The 21,375-nt window shown below is 54.2% G+C and overlaps 1 protein-coding gene across 1 annotated transcript in view; it reads left to right on the forward strand.

The window, feature by feature from the left end:
- Positions 1 to 1,303: 1,303 nt before the first annotated feature.
- Positions 1,304 to 21,375, forward strand: part of LOC106499407 (heparan sulfate glucosamine 3-O-sulfotransferase 3B1) — a 31,230-nt gene continuing 11,158 nt past the window's right edge. Inside the window, exon 1 of the mRNA XM_067308420.1 lies at positions 1,304 to 1,977. Coding sequence (XP_067164521.1) covers positions 1,469 to 1,977 — 509 coding nt within the window. The 5' untranslated portion in view covers positions 1,304 to 1,468. The remainder of the gene's footprint in view (positions 1,978 to 21,375) is intronic.

Consider the following 21,375-nt stretch of genomic DNA (forward strand, 5'->3'; position numbering starts at 1 on the left):
GCGTACACACACACACACACACACACACTCTCCCTGTGCACACTGGCAAAACGCCGGTGCCCAACACCGCGCACAACCGGGGGGGCCCGGAGCTACCCCGCTTCCCCCGGCCGCTTCGGCGACGCGCCGGGCCCACACGGCCATCCGACGGCGGGCGGCGCTGGGGGGCTGCGCCGCGGGCCGAGCCGTGCTGCACCGAGCCGGGCCGTGCCGTGCCGGGCCGTGCTGCGCCGAGCCGGGCCGTGCTGCACCGTGCCGAGCCGTGCTGCACCGAGCCGGGCCGGGCGCCGCCGCCCTGCCCGGGGCGCGGAGCCGCCGAGAGGGGCCCGACGCGGCTCCCCCGGCCGAAGCCGCCCCCGGGACGCGGAGCCTCGCGCTCCGGCACGGTGCCGCCCGCGACGGGGCGACGGGCCGCAGGCAGCCCTGGCAGCCCCCCCCCCCCCCGGCTCCTGCTAACGGGGCGGCGGGGAGCAACCTGCCCCCGCAACGGCGCCGCTTCGTGCTGCGGCGCGGGGAGCTGCTGCCGCGGCGTGTCGTGCGCGGGAGCCAGTAATCGCTGTTTGCCCCAAAACGCTTCCCTCTCCCCGCCCCGGCTGAGCTGCAGCGCGGGCGCCGCACGGCTGCGCCGGGGCGCCGGGAGCGGCCGGGCCCGCTGGGCTGGAAGGGGCCCGGCCAGGGCGGGGGAGCCGCCGGCGAGAGCGGGACGGGGAAGGGAGCGGCGGAGTCGCGACAGGCGCGACAGGAACGCCGCCGTCAGGGCGCTGCCGCCGCCGTGCCGCCGCCCGTCACCCGAAAGGCCGAGCCGGACCGGGCCGGGCGGGAGGCCGCCGGCGGCCCCGACGGCGCGCGGGCGGGCGGCGCCCCGGGGCAGCCCCGCCGCCCGGGACGGGACGGGACGGGACGGGCGCCCGCGGCCCCCGCGCAGCCGCGGGCAGGGCGCCGGGACGGGCGCGGGCCAGGCGAGGGCCGCGGGGGGCGGGGCGGCGCGGACGGGGCCCGGCGCGGTGCCGGCTCGCTGGCCAATGAGCGCCGCCGCCCGCGGCCAGCTCTCCGCCCCCGCGGCCCAGCGGCGCCGCTCGTTGGCTGCTGCGCCGGCAGCGCGTGGAGCTCATTATGCGGCGGCGCGCGGCCGCGATAGGCTGGGGGGAGGGGCCGAGCGCCGGCCCCGCCCCCTCCCTGCCTCCGCCCCCGCCCCTGCCTTTGCCTGCGCTGCCCGCGGCGGCGGTGGCGAGAGCGGCGCTGGGCGGGCGGCGGCCGCGGCGCCGAGGGGGCGGGCGGGCGGACCGGGAGCGGAGCGGAGCGCCGCCGCTCGCCATGGGGCCGTGCTGAGGCTGCCCCCCTCCGCCTACCGCCGGCGCCCCATGCAGCATCCCCGCGCGGAGCGGGAGCGGGAGCGGGGCGGCCGTGCCGTGCCGTGCCGCGCCGGGCGGGCGGCTCCAGCCATGCAGCGCGGCGCGCCCGCGGGCACATGGGGCAGCGCCTGAACCGCTGCCTCGATGTGCCCGGCGCGCTCCCGCCGCCGCCGCCGCTGCTGCCGCTGAGGCGGAGGCTCCTGCTGCTCTTCATCATGCTCTTCCTCTGGCTCTACATGTTCTACTCGTGCGCCGGCTCCTGCGCCGCCCTGCCCGGCCTGGCGCCCCGCGGCTCCCCCGCGCCGCCCCGCGCCGCCGCCCCGCGCCTCCCCGCGCTGCTGCTGCGCGCCCCGCCGGGGAGCCCGGCGGCCGCCGCCGCGCCGGAGCCGGCCGAGGAGAGCAGCCTGGAGGAGCAGCGGGCAGCGCCCGACGCCGCCAGCCCCATCTCCAGCTTCTTCAACGGCTCCGGCACCAAGCGGCTGCCGCAGGCCATCATCATCGGCGTGAAGAAGGGGGGCACGCGGGCGCTGCTGGAGTTCCTGCGGGTGCACCCCGACGTCCGCGCCGTGGGCGCCGAGCCCCACTTCTTCGATCGCAACTACGAGCGGGGCCTCGCCTGGTACAGGTACCGCTGCCTGCCCGCTGCGTCCTCCGCCGTCCCCCGCCGCGGGCCGCTCGCTGCGGGGCCGCGGCCGCCACCGCGGGGTGACGGGCCCCCGACGGCCGCGGGGAAGGGGGGCGGCTCCCTGCGGCGCTGCCGCGGCAGCGTGCGCCCCGGCGGGGCAGCCCGCGGTGCCGCTGCCGGGGAGGGGTGCGGGGCCCCGACAGCCGTCGGCGGGACGGGGCCGTCGGGCTTCCCCCGGCCCGGGGTCGGGTGTTGCCGCCGCGGAGCGCTTCGCTGGGGGGGGGGTGGGGGGGGGAGGAGGCTGCTGGCCCCCTGCTCCGCGGGGATGCGACGGCTCCGCGCTGCCCCGCGGTCGCGGCTTTCGAGCAGGTCGAAGGAGCGCCCGAGGCTAAATTTAAATGATCTAAACGACCTGCTAGAGAAAAACCAAAATAAAATAAAGTGGAATAAACCCCACCGCCGAAAAGCCCACTTCTCCCTGCGCCGCATTCGCTGGCCCCGTTAGTGTAAGCGGCAGCTAGCTGTTTGTAGACTTTATATTAGGTAAACTGCATTTAATCTTTAAATTGACGGTTAAATATTAATTTTCCGAACACTCTTATTTCGTTGTGCTCCCGGAGTTTTTGCAGGTTTTTAACATAGATTTTCCTTTAACTTTCACGATCCGGGCTGTTGTTATGGGATGGCTGGCGTGCTTTAAATATCATTTGGATACTGAACCAGCGCCGTACAGTACAGTGCTCTTAGCAAAGCCCGATTTTTATTTTCGACCAGTGCTCCAAGCGCAGTGGTAACGCTAGAGATCGGGCAGCCGTGGCACTGGCATGCGGCACGTCTGTGTTAGAGATGAAACTTGGTCACTTCTGCCTTTTGCAGCGGCGTGCAGTTTCCCTGCTACCTCTCCCACCGCTGCAATCAGTTTTATGGATGCTAATTGCTCAGACGCATAATTCTCGGCGTAGCACTGGGGACAAGATCGTGCGCTTTCTGTTACCGCCGATCCAGCTCTTTTCGGGGGCAATTTTCAGGGTGCTGGGAGAAATGCCCGGGCTCATTGGGAATAGGGGGAGATCTGATCAGAAGCGCATGAGGTTTAAACCCCCCCCAAAAAAAAAAAAATTAGGCGCTGCCCTCCCGCAAGCGCACGGATGGATAGGGAGCTGGGCGAGCAGCAGCCCGGGGCTACCGACACGCGCGACCTCGCCGCGGGCGGCCGGGTTTGGAGGGGCGAGGGCGGGCGGGGGAGCCCGGGGCCCTTCGCGCTGCGCTGGCACCGCTTGCGCTGCGGAGCCCTCCGCGCCGCCGGGCCGGCACGGGCTTGGATTTCTTCTCGTGCCTGGGTCGCTCAGGTTCCTTTATCACCACTGTTTTTAATCTGTCTTTGTGCCGCACGTTTGCAGGAGTCTAAGCGGAGTCTAACAGTTGAAACTTGGAACCGAGGTGGTAGCTGCGAAGTTGTGGATTTTAACGGCTTTGTAGTCTAAGAAACTCACACCCTCCGAGTGCTGTTAGGTTTATGTCTTTTTTTCCTTTTTTTTTTTTTTAATGCTGCTATCCCTCAGCAGTTAGCGAAGTGAAGGCAGGATAAGATCTGGCTAGAAGGAAGTCTCTCTGAAAGCACTTTCGTTTTATGCGACTCTAGGATTTCAGTGAAGTATACGGCGTGCCGTCCCAGAGCGACCGAGACGAAATCTTTATAAATGCAGTTGGGTTTAACAAATATGAATCTAGCATTTTGAAAGGAGGACTTGCATATTACAAAGCAGAAGACCTGTCAAGATTTATTAGCAAAATGGTGTTGTATGTGTTGAACTCTGTTTTTAATTAGGTACCTAAATTAGACCATAAAATGGTTGATTAATCTTTTACAAGTAAGGGGAGGAAGGGGAGAAGGAGAGAATAATGCTTATGATTACATTAATCTGTTATCCCAGATGCAGTGGGGGAAAGTCAATATTTAAAGAAAACGTATTATTTTTAAATTTGGAGAAACTGGCACCCAAGTTGCGCATAAGTTCTTAAATAGTTTCACCTTAGGAACTGCTTAATTTTAAGAAGCATGGGCCCTATCCCTGGTACACAGGGTTACATATTAAAGAGTTATCTAGGCAAGTGGATTTTTTAACTTAAATATGACTCATCTTCATTGGTGAAACTCCCAAGCATCAAATTTAAGTGATGCTAAAAGTCTTGAAATCACTTGGGTACAAGTTGCCCTGACGTCCGGAGCACGCTTGCCTATCTGTGGGACTGGGACTCGAATCGATTTTGCAGGGAGAGAGTTACGAGAGAGGAAGAATAAATAATGCAGAATCTATTAGGGGGAAAGTGCTTCTGAAATCAGCAGACAAGTTGTTGGGTAATTTTGCAACATTTTTAACTTCAGTTTGAATTAGATGCAGGAGTTTGTTCCCATAAATTTCAGTGTTAGAAATCAGATACTATATGGCTCGAAACTCCCACTGACTTCAGTGAATCTTGGCTCCGCAGCGCTTCTCAGGACCATGCTTATTTCCACAAGCCCCAATGAGGCTTTTATTTATTATCTTAATGTCAATAAGGATAAGCGTTTGTATTTTCTTGTTAATGGCCCAATAAAATCAGATTAAAAATGCTGTAAAATATCTGCTGCGCCAGTAGCCGTGCATTTAGCTGGGCAATCCTCGTCGTTGTTTTTTCAGACGCTTTTGCACAAATTGACCAACTGAACTTTGGAACAGGGGCAGTTAACTTGTGCCCTCAGCACCCGGTCGTTACACTTTAAATCCAGTTGCCTGCCTTTAAAAAGGGGACGATGCAAGTTTCAACCCTTGCCTCATTTAAGAGAGATTTTATTTGGCTGGCTTCTGACCAAACCTGGCCATATCTCTTAAAGAGTTTTTGTTTGCTTGTTTTTTTTTTAAGTTGTCCCTGCCCTACAACGACGTCTTCCAATTTAATGTTTCTGCATGTTCCTGAGAGGCAGATGGTATCAGAAGTTTGTTTATTTAGCTTGACGAAAGTGCCTATTCTGAAGTATTTGTAATTAATCATATTTATATAATGACTGATCTGTGCCTGAAGTTTTCATGTGTGGTTTTAAAAAAAACTTTTGAAGGAGGGAGAGCAAACTTTTTTTTTTCTTCTTGCCTCATTTTCTGCTCAGTGGAAGAGTTGGAGTGAAATGCAAGGTGTTTTTCTTTTGCGTGGCCAGCAAAACAGTATCGAGTGGTGCTGACCCCCTTTCCTAAATAGTGGTGGGAAAAGAGGAAAAATCAAATGGATTTTTGATAGCGAGACAGAGATCTAACGCAAACAACTCCGGTAAGCACGTTGTGGGTTTTTTTTCCCCACCGGTAATGAATACAGCATGTTAGCTGCTTCAAGTGAAAATATTTACCATGACAGAAGAGAAATGAGATCCAGCCACTACTGCAAACTAATTATAAGTAGCGCGGGGAATTTTTGGATAATAAATAAGTTGCGTCTCTGCAGCGGGCGGCAGGCAGAATGTCAGCGTAGCAGGGCGCCCGTGCGCGCCGCCCTCTGCGCAGACCCACAGCCGTCCTTGCGGTCCGTTAGCGAGTCTTTTTTTTGGTACGAGATGGGCTGGCAGGGGGGGAAAAAAAAAAGACTTCTTGCAAGCCCGGAGAAACGGTTGCTTTGGATATTGTTTCTTATTTCTTGCAGTAATGCCCCATTTTTAATTGGAGCTAGGAACTTGGAAGCCTTTTTGTCTTGCGATGAATGTGAGGTAAGGAAAAAAGATGAAGTAATTACAGTTAGGGTTTTGTTGTTTTTTCGTTTCAGGCCCGGTGGGCTGTAGCACCCAGGCCCTCCTGCCGTGGGCTGCGCCTTCCCCGTCCCGCTGAACATCACTGATTTATAAGGCCAGTCTGTAGCCCTCTGCCAGGAAACCCCGTGCCATGGAGACGCCGGCTGAAATCTCCACTGCAGAGCTATCCCGAGCTCCTTAGTCTGCAGAAACCCAGGCGGCAGAGCTTTTTGCCCTTTTCCTTTTTTTTTTTTTTTTTTTGGAAGGAGGGGAGTGCTTAGAGGCCTGGGGCTTCATCTTTTCCACTAGTGCCAAGCTGCCTGCGCTCCTCCTCCTGGCTGGGATCCGTGGGCTGGCCAGCTCAGCAGGATCGGGCCTGGCGGTCCGGCGGCGCGCTATAAATCCGTTCAAATTTACGTCCCCTAGGCTCTGCCGTTGCCCTCCGTGAGGCTTGGGACCTTCATGTGCAAAGTGCTGCTTCACGGTAATTCCCGAACCTGGAGAAACTTCCTCAGCTGCTGCCTCGTTTGATTTCTTTTTTATTTTTTCCCCCTCTGGGAACCTCCTTTTTGCCCGAAGGAGCGCGCGGGGGCGTGAGCGGCGCTGGGCTGGCAGCAGGGCAAGGATCCGGCTGCTGCCGCTTAAAAGGCCGACTGGAGATCTCGCACCGGATGGGATTTGGCCGGGGCGGTCGGCTGTTCCCTACGAATCCCGACTCGGTGGTGGGTTATTGGGGTTCAACACCGGCCCTGTCTTGGCCCCCGCGCTTTCCGGCAGGGCAGCGGGGAGCCCCGAGGCGGCTCTCCCTCCGCGGCCGGCGGCTTGCAAAACCGAACGAGTCGTCTCCTTCAGCTTTTGCAAGGTTCGCTGGCCTGGGAGGTTTGGGAACGGGACGGGTTCTGCCAACCGGGTTTTGCGCGCAAAGGGCCATATCTGTGCGCAGACCGGTGCCTTCAGCACATTCCCGCGGGTTGTGCTGGACTGGAGCGAGTATATCCCAAAATACGGTTCTGTCCTCCAGAACAGCTTTGCCAAGCAGCTTTCCCTTTGCGATTTTATTTTTTTTCTTGATTTAAAAAAAAAAATCAACTATCGACCTTGCATTGCGCTGTCCTTGAGCAAGCGGGGACTTCCAGTGGTCCCCCCCGGACATCGGCATGCTTGTGCCCACGGGAGCGGGGTCGGCAGTGCCCCCTCCGCGGGTCCGGGCAACATGGCTGTAGTCACGGCGCCCCAAAAAAGGAGGGTTGGGCTGCTGTAATCAGTCAGCAAGGCCCTTGTGTTCGCGTGGGATCGTGCCTTCACATCTGAGGAGGCTTGAGTTGTTCAAACAGATGGCAAAGATTACTCGTGTTGCTGGGGTTTCGGCGCGCCGCTCCGTTTCTAGCGCGTTGCCCGATACGGCGCACGTGATGAGTCCTTCCCAGCACGACGCTGGGGGCGGGGGGAGACGCTGGCTGCCGCGATCGGGTTTCACGGCCTCACCTGTTGAGCGGCTGAACTTTTCCGAGTTGACCATGCATTGGGGGGGAACTTGTTTGGATGGTGGCTCTGCCCCGCTAAGCGGATTAGCGCGACGCTGTGCGGCGGAACACGGCGCTCCTTCTTGGCGTAAAACCAATGGGAAGAAAAACCCACGGCCTTGACTCCGGGTTTGGGGATTTTTTGCCTTTTACGTTTTCTTTCCTTTTCAAGTGGGCAAGGGCAGCGCTCCGCAACACGCTGTGCTCTGGACGCCTCGAGGCTCCCTCAGGGAATGCTTTGTTTTCAGGCAGATCCAGCAAGCCCCAGATGCAGTCGCTATTAAAATTCTACCTAAATGGACATATTTTTGAGCTGCCTTTCTGATCTGACCCGATACTGAAGTCATTTTGCCGTCAGAGCCCAAATTCGGTGCTGTTAATCCATCCCACATAGGAAGGAGGCTAAGGATCTTTCAGCGTGTGCGTTGACCTCTCGTGGTGGTGTGAAGATCAGTGATCGGTGGGTTAAGGGGATAATTAATAGGCCGGGGCCACACAGGACAGTTAACATATGGGCTCAAAGCACAACAAATAGCTGGCGCATTATTTCAGCGGTATAATTAGGGGGTCAGGGGGCTATCGGCCGCTACCTGTTGTCACCACGTGGCGCGTGAGGAGTGACGGCAGGAGAGGCCTCTCGGTTCGTTGGAGGAATGACTAAGTGCTGTGCTTGGTCCTGACTTGCTGCTAATGACTGTATCGGGGCTTGCCCACGCCGCTGCAATTTCAGGTCTTGCAGCAGCTCCCGGTGTGTTTTTCTTAATTAGCTTGCTCGAAAGACCATGGGCTTTTTCACGTGGCTCAGCTCATCGGGCCTTGCCAACGGCAGCCAAAAGGCAACGGAATACATGGACCTCCTCTTGACTTTCCTAATGAGGCGTCTGATGATGAAACATATTGATTATCGGCACGTTCAAAACGAACGTGAGGTTAATTTAGGGCAGTGATTTATTGGCAATCTAGCATTGCCATTAGGGAGTTCCTATGATTTGCTATTAATGATGTCCTGTCCCCTGCCATCTCCTGGTCTCCAGTTGGTCTGGAGGTCATTGCGAGATGCCTAGAGATGAGTCTCGAAGGCGGTGAACTGAAGCCTGGGCAAGTGGAGGCAAGGAAGGTCGTTAGCAGAGTAATGAGCGGGGCGAGCCCTCTGCAGAGGGCGGTCCTGGAGCTGTAAGGGCATCTTTGGGGACTGCAGGGACAGCTCAGATTTAGTGATACACAGTCAATCTTAGTTTGTTCATAGATGTTAAGGGAAGCAGATCATCTCTTCTGAAGCCGTGTTGGGCTTCAAACACTCTTGGTGGTGGTTTTGCTCTTGGCAGTAGTTCTGAAGGTGGAGGAGGAAAACGGACTCGGTGGCGGCAATTCTGCGCATGGCACCATCACCTGTTGGGGCGGGAATGGGGGATGTTTGGGGTGAGGAATGGGCAGTGCGGGGACACCATGAGCTGCCTTCCTTAGCCGTGGCCTTGCAAAATGCGGCCTCCAGGTTCTGCAAGCACATGTGCTCCTATCTGAGGAGTCCTGCTGGAGTTGCTCAGAGAGGCTCACACTTAGGTGGTTGAGGATCTTGATGATACTGATAGCACTTCTAAATGTATTTTCCTCTTACATACCTATGAGCAGAAGACCTCACACTCATTTAAAGGAAATGGCTAATTCATGGGGTTTTTTTGCTTCTTCTGTTAAAATCCCTGAGCGTAGCAGTGCCCTGTTATGTGGTAGCAGGGGAGGGGAGAATTTTGTTTGAAGAAAAGCAACGCCATGTCTCACTGTAGTTCTCCTAAATCCTTTACGACTGCTTGAACCTCCTCAGCGGTGCTCAAAATCTATTTTGTTTTCTCCTCTCCCTGCAGAAAAGGGATAGAGAAGAGAAGGTCTCTACTGAGATCCTGGGCGAGTTAATGCCAACTTCGAGGGAGTTATATCACTTTATGGCAGCTGAAGATCTGACGCAGACTGCATTTTGCAGCCATCCAGTGCTAACCTTGGTCTGCGCGTAACTTTGTGCAGTGGTGTTAGAGGAGGTCAGATCTGCTAGCCCTTGCTCAGAGGAATAGTCCTCGCCCAGTGCCTTCTTGCAAGCCTTGCGCTGGTAAAATCCATAAGATCAGAGCTGTAATCTGGCCGCTCTGCTCAGCTTGTACTGCAGTGCACTTCTGAAAATCCACCCAAGTGCCTAGTTTATTAGAAAAATGATCGGTTGTAACCTCTCCTTTGAGTTGGCATGGTCTGTTCCCTCCGGTGTGAATCCTGGTGGCTTAGCAGTCAGGCCAGAAGCAAGTGAGAATTGTGTGTGTGTGTGTGTGTGTGTGTGTGTGTGTGTGTGTGTGTGTGTGTATACATATATATGCACGCTCATAATATTATAGGTGGGTGTATATATTTTATACATCCCTTGCTGAACGTGAATGTGAGACCAAATCCTGCATTGCTGCAGCCGCGGTCCTGTGACCAGCAAGACCAAGCACAGCTGGAGTTAAAACACTGATTCGCTCACAAAATGTACTTCTCATGCATGAAGTTGGCTCTAGTGAAGAGACATGTCTTCAATAGCGCGCTGGTGGCCTCGGCAGTAAGCTGCTGTTTTTCAGTAACCGTATTGGTGCCTGAATTTCTCGCTCTGTTTAGTGCGGTCCTCAGCCCTGCCTGAGTGAGGGCCGCAGGATCAGGCCCTCTGTGCATATCTGCGCCACTGACTGTAGGAAATGTTTCCCTGGAAGCGTGCACATCCTCTTCGGCAAAATCCATCGCAGTGATGAAGTTTGATAAAGCAGCTAGGAAAACAGCTTTGTGTTAAACCCCTTAGTTTGCAGCTAGCAGCCTGTCTCAAGTATTGACTATAAACTTGTCTCAAAATATAAAAGTCTACAAAGCGCAGAAGCGCAGTGTGTGACGGCTTAGGAAATCTTTTGGAAACTGCTGAGTTGGTGAAAGCGATTAAACACAGAAGAACCTAGAGGACTGACGTTATGCTGACATTAAATTGCATAAATATTTTTGGTTTTATTGTAATCTTGCACTAAGGTCTGCGTGGCTGCAGTTAGTGGCATGAGCCTGGAAAGACGTTGGTGACTTGGTGTAGCGATTTTCCGGTCACTAGGGGGAGGACGAAGCCCCGGAGTTTTATTATTAAAACACTTTGCTGCTTCATTTAGCTATTAAATATTTGTTTAAAAACTGGCAAGGCCTGCAGCTTTGGCATGCCTTCGGTTTATTTATAATTTTTTTTTAAAGATGTGTCGGGCTTGGAGTGAAGCTAAAGGGTGCTGGAGTAAATCGCAGGCGTGTCCCAACCCTTGGACGTGAGCGGCGTTTGCGTGCAGGCGGCGACGTGCGCGCGCAAGGACGGGGAGCGGCCGCCGAATGGACCCGGTGGCCTCGTGCAAACGTGGCTCCGGCTGGGGACGGCGGAGGGGCGGAGGGAGGATGCTTGGGGCGCGCTTCAGTGCCCGCGTTTCGGCCGGGCGGCTCTCCAGCCTCGTCCCGCTGCCGTGCTCGCCTCGCGGCCACGTGGACCGACAGTGACTCCTTTCTGAGGACTGGGGCCGGGGCGATTAGCAAAGCTCGTCTCCTTCCACCCGCCCCAGCGCTCTGCAGTGAACTTGTTGCAGCTTCACGCAAAGCTCGTGGCTTTTTTTTTTTTTTTCCCCCCTTAATTTCCCTCTGTAGCTGCTCTGGTAGCTAATGAGCGTTGGCCTCTCTCTGCACGGCATTCAAAAAGCCGAGGGAAGAGTTAATAGGGGCGTTGAGCAGCGTGCGAAGCCTCGGGAGAAGGTCTCGGACTTGCCGAAGCCGAAGTGGAATAGCAGGTTGCCGTTTCGGGCTGGGTTTTGCTGCAAGCGGGCAGCTCTCGGCGGCGGCTCTCAAGCCCTGTAATTGCAGGTTCGCGCTTCCTCTGCCACCCGCGTGGAGTCGGGCTCCTGCCGCTCGCCGGGTGGTGGGCGCCCGAGGGGCGTCCCGGTGCCGCCATGTACACCGGCTCCTTGGCAGGCTGCTGGTCCTATGCCGGGGCTATTGGCTTCCCCCAGAGACAATTTCAAGGTCACACTGCTAAATGTAGTGTAATAATTAATTAAGCTATATATAAACAGCAAGCTCAGGCGGTCCTAAAGCAGATTAAGAGCCTGTGAGTTTTTTCCCTCTCCCCGGGCTCCTTTCCTTCCTCCGGTCCTCTGCGGGTCAGCTCTGCAGTTGTTGCACGCTCAGCCGTCTCAGGAAGGGTGGTTATGGTTCCCCCATCAGACCCCCGTCTTCCTCCTGCTGCAGTGGAGGAAGGAGCACGTGCAGCGTTCCTGGTCGGGAACCGCTTCCCCTGGGATCCAGTGCCTACTGCTGGGGATAGCTACCAGGGATTCACCTTCAATAACAAGAGTTTCGAGACTCCGGTGCTGGGAGGCTCAGTATTGCAAGAACTGAGCTTCTTAATTTTTGTTTGCTACCTAGGTGGTGGGAAAATTTCGCTGTGGGGTAAAATACACAAAACCCATCTGTGCATGTGGAACGTGGGGACGGAAGAAGGAGTGGGACTGGGTTTCCTGGAAGATCTACAGCAAACTTTGAGTTTGTAATGAGGCACAAAAAGCCAAATACTTGCCATGTGACTCCTTTGCAGAGTTGTCAGGTTAGTACAGTAACAAAAGTAGTGCTTCATTTTAACTAACACTCTCAGATCTACCCAAAACTGGTTAAAACTCACTCTTTGCAAACCCCAAAAGTAAGAATTTGGGGATCAGGTTTGGTTTAAACTTCAAGTTACTTCTCATGTACCTACAGTAACAACACAGGAGAAGAATCGGCTGTCTCTTCTGAGCAAGTGGAGGTGATATGAGCTGTCAGATGTTGAGGCTGCTGCAGAAGAGCAAAGCAACTTCCAGCACGTCCATATCAGTCCAGGCTTTGCTGTATACTCAAGTGCCTGCGGTTTCCGCACACACTATGGCAAAGTCTGATCCTTGGTTATGTACAGTGAAACCCTTGGAAAACCTAACCAAACCCACCGCCGGCTCCGGGGAGCGGTGGGGGAACATGCGTCCTCACTGCACAAACTTGCTCTCCAATGACTTTTTTGCACCTCTGTGTGCCTCTCCGAGGGGAGCCTGCGTGCAGAAGGCCATGCTGGAGAGGCTGAGGATGGCACAGGCTGGGGGGGAGAGTGCTCTGGGATCGTGGGGCTCCCGGGTGAGAAGTTGTGTGGGGTCACTCAAGTCGAGTTCTTCTGCTCCATCACCCTCCCTAAGACGGAGCTGGCTTGTCTCAGTTGCTGAGTGCCGGGATATATCTACATCCAGGAGATGGAAGCAGAGAGAATAGGCTTTGTGAGGGCTCACAATGGAGGCCCCAATCAGTTCAGCGCCGGCCGAGGGGGACTCCGCTGTCTCTTTGGGAATCCAAGGGTGTAGAGATCAAAGGTGCGGGTGAGTCAATTACAATTCACATTTGGTTCATCCATATGTTTGGGTATTTGAAAGGCTTCAATGGTAACCCATTTTATATCTCTTATGCCCATTGATTTGTTAATCTGACACTTGGTTGCATCTGAATAACAATAGCTCTCATTCAGGCTCCTCAGTGTTCAGGGAAAAGTCATTTCACTTGGGTTGTGCTCCAAGGCCTCAGCACACAGCCCACTGTGCTCTTTATGTAGAGGAGCTTGAGGGACGACAGGATAATTTGTCCCTGTAGTAGGCTTTGGAAGGAATATCGGCTCTTGGCAAGGGGGGACCGGGTTGGTTTGTGCGCCCGTTTCGCAGCATGGCCAGGAGCTGGCTAGCGGGATGGACCTGCTCCCGACGGAAACCTTGCGCCGGGTCAGATGCTGAAGGCACCTGTTGGCCCGCTTGATTCAGCTCCGCAAGGTTCTTTCCAATTGTCACCATGGCCACAGACCCACTTGTCGCAGCCACCAGGATGGGCTACAGCCTGATGGAGAAGTGGGCAAGGTTAAAAGAAAGATGACCCACGCAGTCAGAAATAAAAGGCGAGTATGAACAGCCCTCTTAAATACAGCCTGAGCGAGTGTGCTGGGCTAGATCAAATCATTGGTATGGCAACGTAAAGTCTCTAATTACATGAATACCTTTTTAATTAGAAGCAGTGCTTTGCATCTGTTGTACCTACAGCAGTGCATCTTCACTAGCTGAGTCTGCTCTTTAAAGAGCTCTTGATTGCATTTAGTTGACTGTTTATGACCAAGTCATGATCCCATGTAAGGACTGGGGGAGAAGAGGAGTCTGCAGGCAGACCTGCTCCTTCATGTTTCCTTAATTGGTGCCTGTCTCCCTCCCTTCCTGGGAATTTCACTCCTTCTCAAGGCTGTTCTTGTTTCCTCCTGCTCTATCCTTAATTTGGCAACCTCGTGGAGCTGGGTACCAACGTTGGGATATAGTAGCACAGCTAACCCATAGATTTCTTGCAGCAATGGGCAGCAGTCCTGGTACACTATTCCTTTCTTCTGGAATTTAACTTTATTTTCTGGTTTTGATGTTTGTTGGGGGGGGGTGTGAAAAGGATGGGGAGAGACTAAGGAGGGCCATACTGGTCTGATAGGAGTTGCTGGGGGAAAGAATCCTGATCTGGGCAAATGTGTTCTCACTCATTAACCTGATCTGTTTACAATGGAGCTCCCTTAATTTCCAGTGCACTGGCCACTCCTTTATGACTGTAAATCGCAAATCCATTAATGAATGGGTCGAGACAGCAATCCCATTTGTATAAAATGCATTTGGGGATCAGTACCAAGAGGATCAACAGTGTATTAATTTGCTAGACTTTTCGTTCCAGGGGGTGGCAAATATAGTTCATCCTCATGTGGTGCATGCTGGCCAGGCCAGTTTCCAGATTACCACAGGTTTGTGTCCTGCTCGGCGCAGCCCCTTCCTTGCACCCAGAGGAGGCTCCAGCCTTCTTTAGCGAGGAACATCTGCTTATGCTAGGAAGGAGACAGGAGACCTGGGTAAATGAATTAGATAGATCAGCCTGGAATAAAGTCTAAACCAATTTTAAATTCTTGAACCATCCTGTTGGCTGGTCAGGGTAATGAAAAGCCAGCTGGCAAGCGACGGGGGCCAAGCCCTCCCTAACGTCTCTGCCTGGATCCTGCACTGAGGCAGAAATTCTTGGTTTCGTGGCAGAGCCAAGTCTTTCATGTGAGGTTCTCAAAGCACTTTACTGATGTTAATTCTTGCTGTACTGCAGGAAGCAGGTGAGCCCAAGAGCTGGGCCATGCAAGGGCAGGGTGCGCTCGCCAGGTTGGTCCCTTCCAATGTAGCAGGTCTTCTTCTGGCAGCTTGTTCATCACTTCAGGTCCCGGGCACCACTCGAGTAAATTGTGCTCTGTCAGTTAGAGAGAGCATCCAGTTATCTTTAAAACTGGAGGAACCCTGGTGCGAAAAAGTTAGATGTCTGCTTTGGATGTTGCTGAAGAGCCAGTTGGAGCAATACAGTTGGGATTTGGCAGAAACCTGCCAGCATCATTAGGCCTGTGCTAGGAACATGCAGGCATATATAGCTTTGAGCAAAAAGGACAGAAAAAAGTTGTTACTTTTTTGGGGGGTGATGCTGAAAATGGGAAGCTAGCCACTTTCTGAGCTGTCATTCAGAGGACTCTGCTGTTCAGGAGAGGGTGCTTGCTCACCTTTGGCCAGTGATATCCCTTTAGGGCAGAAGATGGGTTCCTGGAGACCATACTTGTTTTTTTAAAGCCATTATTAGACCTCCAGCTCTTACAAATATATATATCTGTATCTATCTCAGCCTTGTTTCAAGCCAGCCCTGGCCTCACCGCCGGGAGCTGCCTTGCTGCGGAGGGGCTGAGCCGGTTCTGCGTGTATCGGCAGACCGACTCCTGCTCGGCAGCTGAGTCGAAGATGCTCCCAGGGCTCTCTGTGCTGGGGGAAAGTGCTGACGCATTAAAAAAGGAGTTTTTCTGCAGATGAAAACCTCGCTCCCTGGTGTATCCAGCAAGGGAGGAGATAAGCTCCCCTCCCTCATTCGCAATCTTGCAGTGAGGAAGAGGGGCAGGAGCAGGGCTCTCGGGTGGCCGCCCTGGCACCAGACCCTTGCAGGGCTCCTAACCTTGCACGATGGGGGGTTTAATCCCCCCTCCCCGGTGGCAGGTCTGCTCCTCTGTTGGGGGAGAGGAGGAGATTGTTTTCACTGGGAATTACAGAGCCTGACTGTGAGAGGAAGAGGAGGGGGGGGAGGGAGGAAGGCCTGGGCGAGCGAAGGGTGGCCTGGCCTCGGCCGAATGCAGCCCCCGACGCTTGAAACGCCGGGGCTGGACGCCGACCGAAGCGCTCGAGGTGGGGCGCCTTTCTGCCCAGGGCTTATCGGGGACCGCTTGTCTAATCGCGGCCGTAAAGCCCCGGCGCGGGAAGGTGGGGCTCGACGAGGAGGAATGCGTGTCAAGGTGGCGAGGAAGGCCCTCCCTGTGCAAACGCTGGGCCGCTCGCGCGGGTGCCTAACAAAAGGCCGCGTTATCTGGGTGACTTGTTACCTGTCCGTACAGGCACGCCGATTAGGGCGGTAATTTATGTGCTCGGGGAAAACACAAAAGACCTCTCAGCGGGGCAGTGATTTATGGACGGGGCAACCGAGGAACCAGGGTCCTGCCCGTATCTTGCTGGCTCTGTTTTGTTCGGCGGCTGTTGACTTGGGCAACATCTAGGTAGGGGTTGACTCTTTAGTGTGTGGGATTCCCCCCCACCCCCCTGCCCCAGCAAAATTAGCGCAGGTGAAATGCAGTGTCACAGCCACTCCGGTGCCCGAGGCGAGAGGGAAGGCGTGCAGAAGCACTGGCTGCGTCCCCGTGCTGTGAAGCTGAGGGCACCACGGGAGCAGCTTGCTCTCTCCTGCTGGGGGAATTAACTCCCGGATGGAGCCAGCTGGCCTGTCGGTGCAAGCATGTCCCGCGTGTCCCTGCTCTTACATGGCAGGTACCGCTGCGGTAGGCGAGAGAGCAGCTCGCTCTGCATGCCTCGGTGGCGCTGCTGGTGGTTAGAGAGGGGCAATGTAGGAGTCCCTGGTGCACCTCTACTTAACCGGAAAGTTGATTTACAAGTGTATGGTGTAAAAACTCCACATCTGTATGATCCCTGCAGGCTGCCACCCTGGAACGGACCCAGGCAGGGGCTGCTTCGCTTGAAACAAACTTATTTTCCGGGAAACTTCTGGCTAATGCGACATTGACTACACAAATGCTGCTTTGGTGCTTTGTTACTGTATGGGTGGCTGGTGGATGCATAAAGTGATGTCTCCTCTGCATTAGACGCACAAGACGTGCCCACTGGGTCCAAAATGAGATGCAGTCTTCTCACTTGGGCACTGGGCCACCAGTATACCACATAAAAATGCCAGACTGTCTCCAGGGACCCTCCAGGGGTCCTGTAAAAGGCCTTGAACAACAGGGACTTTAGGGATGAGGCTGAGGGGATAAACTCCCACAGGTTTCCTGGGTTAGAAACATCTCCTAATGTCCTAGCGGGAGGCACGAGACACCAGACTTGCTGGGTCTGCTCAGTTCCCCAGACAGGAGGCAGCGGGGACTCCCTGTGCAGTGGGTAGGTCAGAGGGTCCTGCCCTGTGACATGTCCCTCCGGGAGAGCGCTGTGATGTGGCTGGGGGGGCTCTGCTCCGTGGGGAGCAACAGGCAGAGCTCCACGAGCTTCGCTCTCATGGGAGAGGCGAGGGGCTTGGATTAGTGGCCGTGTTACTTGGTTCGCATGTTCAAGCTGTGCGCTGCTTCTTGAAGTACCTGGTGCTTCAGGGCCACCAGCTAGAAGCCAGCAGGTTGTAGCCAGTCTGCGATGACGCTTGCCGAGCTGCTGTCTGCACACCTGAACGCTTGCTACAACGTCCCCCGGTACCCCAAATCCCCGTGTCCATGGGGTCCTTCCTGGACAGTTAACCATCTAAACCCTCTAGGAGATTGATGCCTTTGCAGCAAGGAAGTACCTTCCTAAGGACTATGAGGAGGAGAGATCTCTGAAAGACAGGCAAGTGGCAGTGCTGGTGGGTTTCCAACATCTCCAAATTAAGGGAGCAGATCAGTGGATGTGGCAGCAGTTTGGGGCTAAGGGCTCTGCTCTCTGCTTGGTTTGTGTGTGCGCTGCTGAAGGATGAATACCACCAGAGGCCATAGCAGGCTGCTGCCCAATGCTCCCCTCTTGGCGTTAAGCTGAGCCTTGGCGGCAGCCCTGCCTTCTACTGGGCTCCTCGCTGGTGTGTGAGAGGTTGCCCCATGAAGAGCTGTAGCCCTTCCTACTCACAGCCTCCGTAACCTGAGATCTTTTGGGATAACTCAGACCATTTCCTGACAGCCGTTATTTCCACTGCAGGCTCTGAGGAAGAGTACAGAGGAGCTGGATTACATGCGAAGGCTGCATCTTTTGGTGGGGAGCTTCAGCTTTGTGCAGACTTTGTCTGGTTCAGTCCATCATGAGGGAGAAAGGAATGGGCAAGAGGGAAGAGCCTCTGGGAGAAGTCTGCAGTGTGAATATTGCTCATGCCCCTCCGAGGTGCCAGTACTGCTTGGACATGGCCGACTTGGTACAGCCATCTGCTGCATGGCCTCTTACTGCGATGGGGCTACAAGCACCCCAAGTGAAGTATAAAGTCCTTTACCGCACGAGGGGTCCCAGGCAGCACATCCCTGCCTTCACGGAGTGCTGTGAGGGTGCCAGCCCAAGACAACATCTTTCCTCTTTGAGTTAGGGTACTCCCATGGCACAGCTGTGTAAAATAGCCCAGAGCTGAAGCCACACACACACACACCCCCCCCGCCCAAGATCAGAGGGGTCTAGTGACTAGGGCGAACCCAAGTGACAGCAGTACTGACCCTTTGTTCTCCTCTGCAGTGGCCACTTTCATTGCCTTCACTTACCAGTGCTGGGGGCTGGATTTCCCACCAGCTCTGATTTGCTGATCTGTTTTTAAACCTCTTCCATGCTGGGTTTCCTTTGCTTAAGCTGAGCTAGCAAAAGCCTGCAAAAGCCCCACTTTGGTTTTTGCCTTTTTTCCTGTTACTGCAGTTTAGCTGATAACTCAAGACTTTGACTCTGTTCCTCTGCCTCTTTTGGATGGGAATACATCTGTGCTACGAAAGTAGTGTTACATTCAAGAAGTAATGTCCCTGGTGCCAAAGGGATGCTGTCTTTGCACTAGACTACAAGAGCAGAGCTCCTTGTTTCTATGAATGCATAAGTAGATCTACCAAATCTTTACTTAGCAGAAGCTTAGAAACAGAGCGTTAACTCAAGGCTATAAATTTGTGAGGAAAGAGAAATGGCTGGTCCTTCTGGTTATGATAGTGTAAGAGCCAGAAGCCAGGCAGAGGCAATCCTGACAATTTATCTTTCCCCCTGAGTGAGCTGTGAGCTCTCAATCTCTGCAGATGCCTAAAATCCCCCCCCCCTGCTTTTCAGACTGTTTTCCATTTAATTTACAGAGAAAAATGTTCCTACTGCTTTGCAATAAATTCTTGGATACCATCATGGTGATCTTGTCTTGTCCCAGACCTGCACCAGTGTGACTCCAAAGTCCAGTGTCACCTGTGGACTTCTGTCCATAGATGAACTGAGCAGAACTGAGCTAGCTGTGCTCTGGGGTGAAAAGCCTTTTGGTGGAGTTGGTGAGGGCTAATTTTGGTGTCCGTGAGGTGCCATAAGAGAGGGAAGATTATACTGGTGCGATTGGGGCACAGGTGCAGGGATAAGTTGTTAAACGCTTCAACAGGCCGTACTAAGAGGCGACATCAGGCAGGAGTAAGACACACAGCTCGGCTGAGACAGTTGTGCCTGGGATCTGCTGGAAAAAAGTCTTTGGTCCTAGTTTGCTAGTTAGCTCCGTCATGTTTCCTGCTGGGTTTAGGGTCCCCCCACCCCCAAATCATGAGTTTCACAGAACTACTCCCTCCCCACTCTTCTTTTAGACAAAAACTGTCTTTATTTATTTATTTATTTATTGGAAATGGAGACAGATTAGAGTAATCTCACATGACTTGACCAGTGGGCGCTAAAAGCCCGGGAAGGCTGAGCGATATTCTAAAGAACTCATCCAGAAACAGCAATTAGCTTTTAATCGAAGTGTCACCGCTGGCCACCCCTCGGACCTGCCGGGAACAGGAACTCGCCTCGCGCTCTTTGTTGCCCGCGAGGGTCCCCGGCGAGGGGGATCTCGCAGGGCATGAAAGGAAACGGGGGGCTGACCGAAAGGAATAAGATGCTCATTTGGGCCCCACCCCCTTACTGCCCTCAAAAGCTCTTACTTTCAGAGCGAAGCACTATTGAAGCAGTAGGACAATAGAGACCAAATCCTTCTGGGGGAAGGGAGGTGCTGGCCATTGCGTCTTTTGTTGCTTTTACTTCTTTACTTGCTTATGCTTCCCCCCCCCAAAAAAAAAAAAAAATCCACATAGATGTTCACTGGATGATAATGCAATCACTTGCTTAGGACCTTGCTAATAGGATTATAATTACTACTGGCGACGAACCGAAGTGAATAGAATATTTACCACTTCATCTGAAATTATTGTAAATCCCTCCAAAGCAGCCCTTTGATATGTAAAGCGCTGCCCCCTCTTCTCCCCCCCATCCTGCCCCGAGTGAAGATCATTATTTAGTGGAAGTTCAGAGCTTTTAAGTAGGACGGGGGATAGAAAGAGGCTTCAGTGTTTACATAAAGAGGAGGGCCTATATAATGAACTGACGGAGTTGATGAACCTCTCGCCCGGCTCTGGCAAAGGAGGAGGGAACGCTCACTGAGCAGTTTTAGCTTCTCAGGCTGTTTTGGGGGGAAGAGGGGAAGAAATAATTGGGAATTTTCCCCTCTCGAGCCAGAGGAAAGCCCCAGGTCTCTGCAGCACGTGTTCGGTTGGTGCACAAGTGCCACCTGATGACAGTGGCATCGTTTTGGGTTTGCTCTGTAGGGCTGCAATAGCTTCTGTGTGAGGAGTCCTCAACTTAGCAAAGAGCCGTCTTGGGGGCAGATGCGGTAGTCTGCAATGTGTGAGCTGGGCTGGAGATAGTGGGCTTGGATGGGCTGATTGGTGTCTTGGTGCAAGAACGGGGCTGTTGCATGAAGCTGGTGCGCGACACACAAGGAGAGGAATGAGGGCAGGGTGTGCATGCAGAAAGTTTACATGGGGTCAAGAGGAACCTGGACAAAAGGTTGGTAGAGAGAGATCTGTTGAGGGTTACTAGATAGACAAATTGCGTCAGGCCCAGGAAAGTCCCTGAGCTGAATTTAGTTGAAGGCTGGGAGAGTGGAGGGGGAAGGGGAAGTACTGCTTGCCCGGTTCTTGCTCTGCCCTGGTCCTCTTACGGACAGGATTAGACACACAGATCTGGGCTAGAGGAAGGCTCAGCCTGACCAGGGAGCAGCTCTGGCCTCTGCCCCAGTGCAAGTACCTGATGTAGAGGGCGGTTGTGAACGGTGACCCCAGGGAACAAAAGGCTTTTCTGTTTATTTGTTTTTTTAAGGTTATATATATTTCCTGCTGGGAAAAGTCTGCAAAACAGCTCTGAACTGTCTGCCACCAGAGCTTGTCCTTGTCAAACTTGAAGTAGCTGGTTAGCTGGCCACCAGGCAGAAGGGAAGGGTTGCCGCCTGAGGTTGCGTTCTTAGGAACATCTGCAAGTAGGGTCTGTTTCTCCCAAGCTTTTCAGGCTGATCCCCAACCCTTTGAGACCTTCCTCCCAGAGGTTCCCAACAAAAGCTTCCAGATCTCCAGCGAGAAGGTGAACTGCCCTATCCAGGTGCTTCCGGACCTCAGAGAATGAGTTTGTGACTTTGCTTCTACCATGTCTTGGGAGTGACGGCTGCTTGTGTTGCCTGTTGGCCGCAAGGGAGGCTTTGAGAAGTTGTATTTCTGCTTTCAAGTGTTTCAAGTGTTTCTGCTGCTGTAAGTTATTCCCTGCCCTATAGGCTGTAGTTATACAATGCACCATATATGGCACTTAGTTATACTAGGCTGCAGCCCTACGAGGGATAACATGTCATTATCTTGGTTGTGAGTCTGCACTTCTAATTATGCCACTTAAAGCCGCGAGGTGGGGGAGGTATTTGGGAGGGAAGTGTTTTTTGGCTTGCATTTGGGTCAGCCCTGAAAGCAATGTGGCT

Source organism: Apteryx mantelli, chromosome 19, assembly GCF_036417845.1.
Source record: "Apteryx mantelli isolate bAptMan1 chromosome 19, bAptMan1.hap1, whole genome shotgun sequence".
NCBI lineage: Eukaryota > Metazoa > Chordata > Aves > Apterygiformes > Apterygidae > Apteryx > Apteryx mantelli.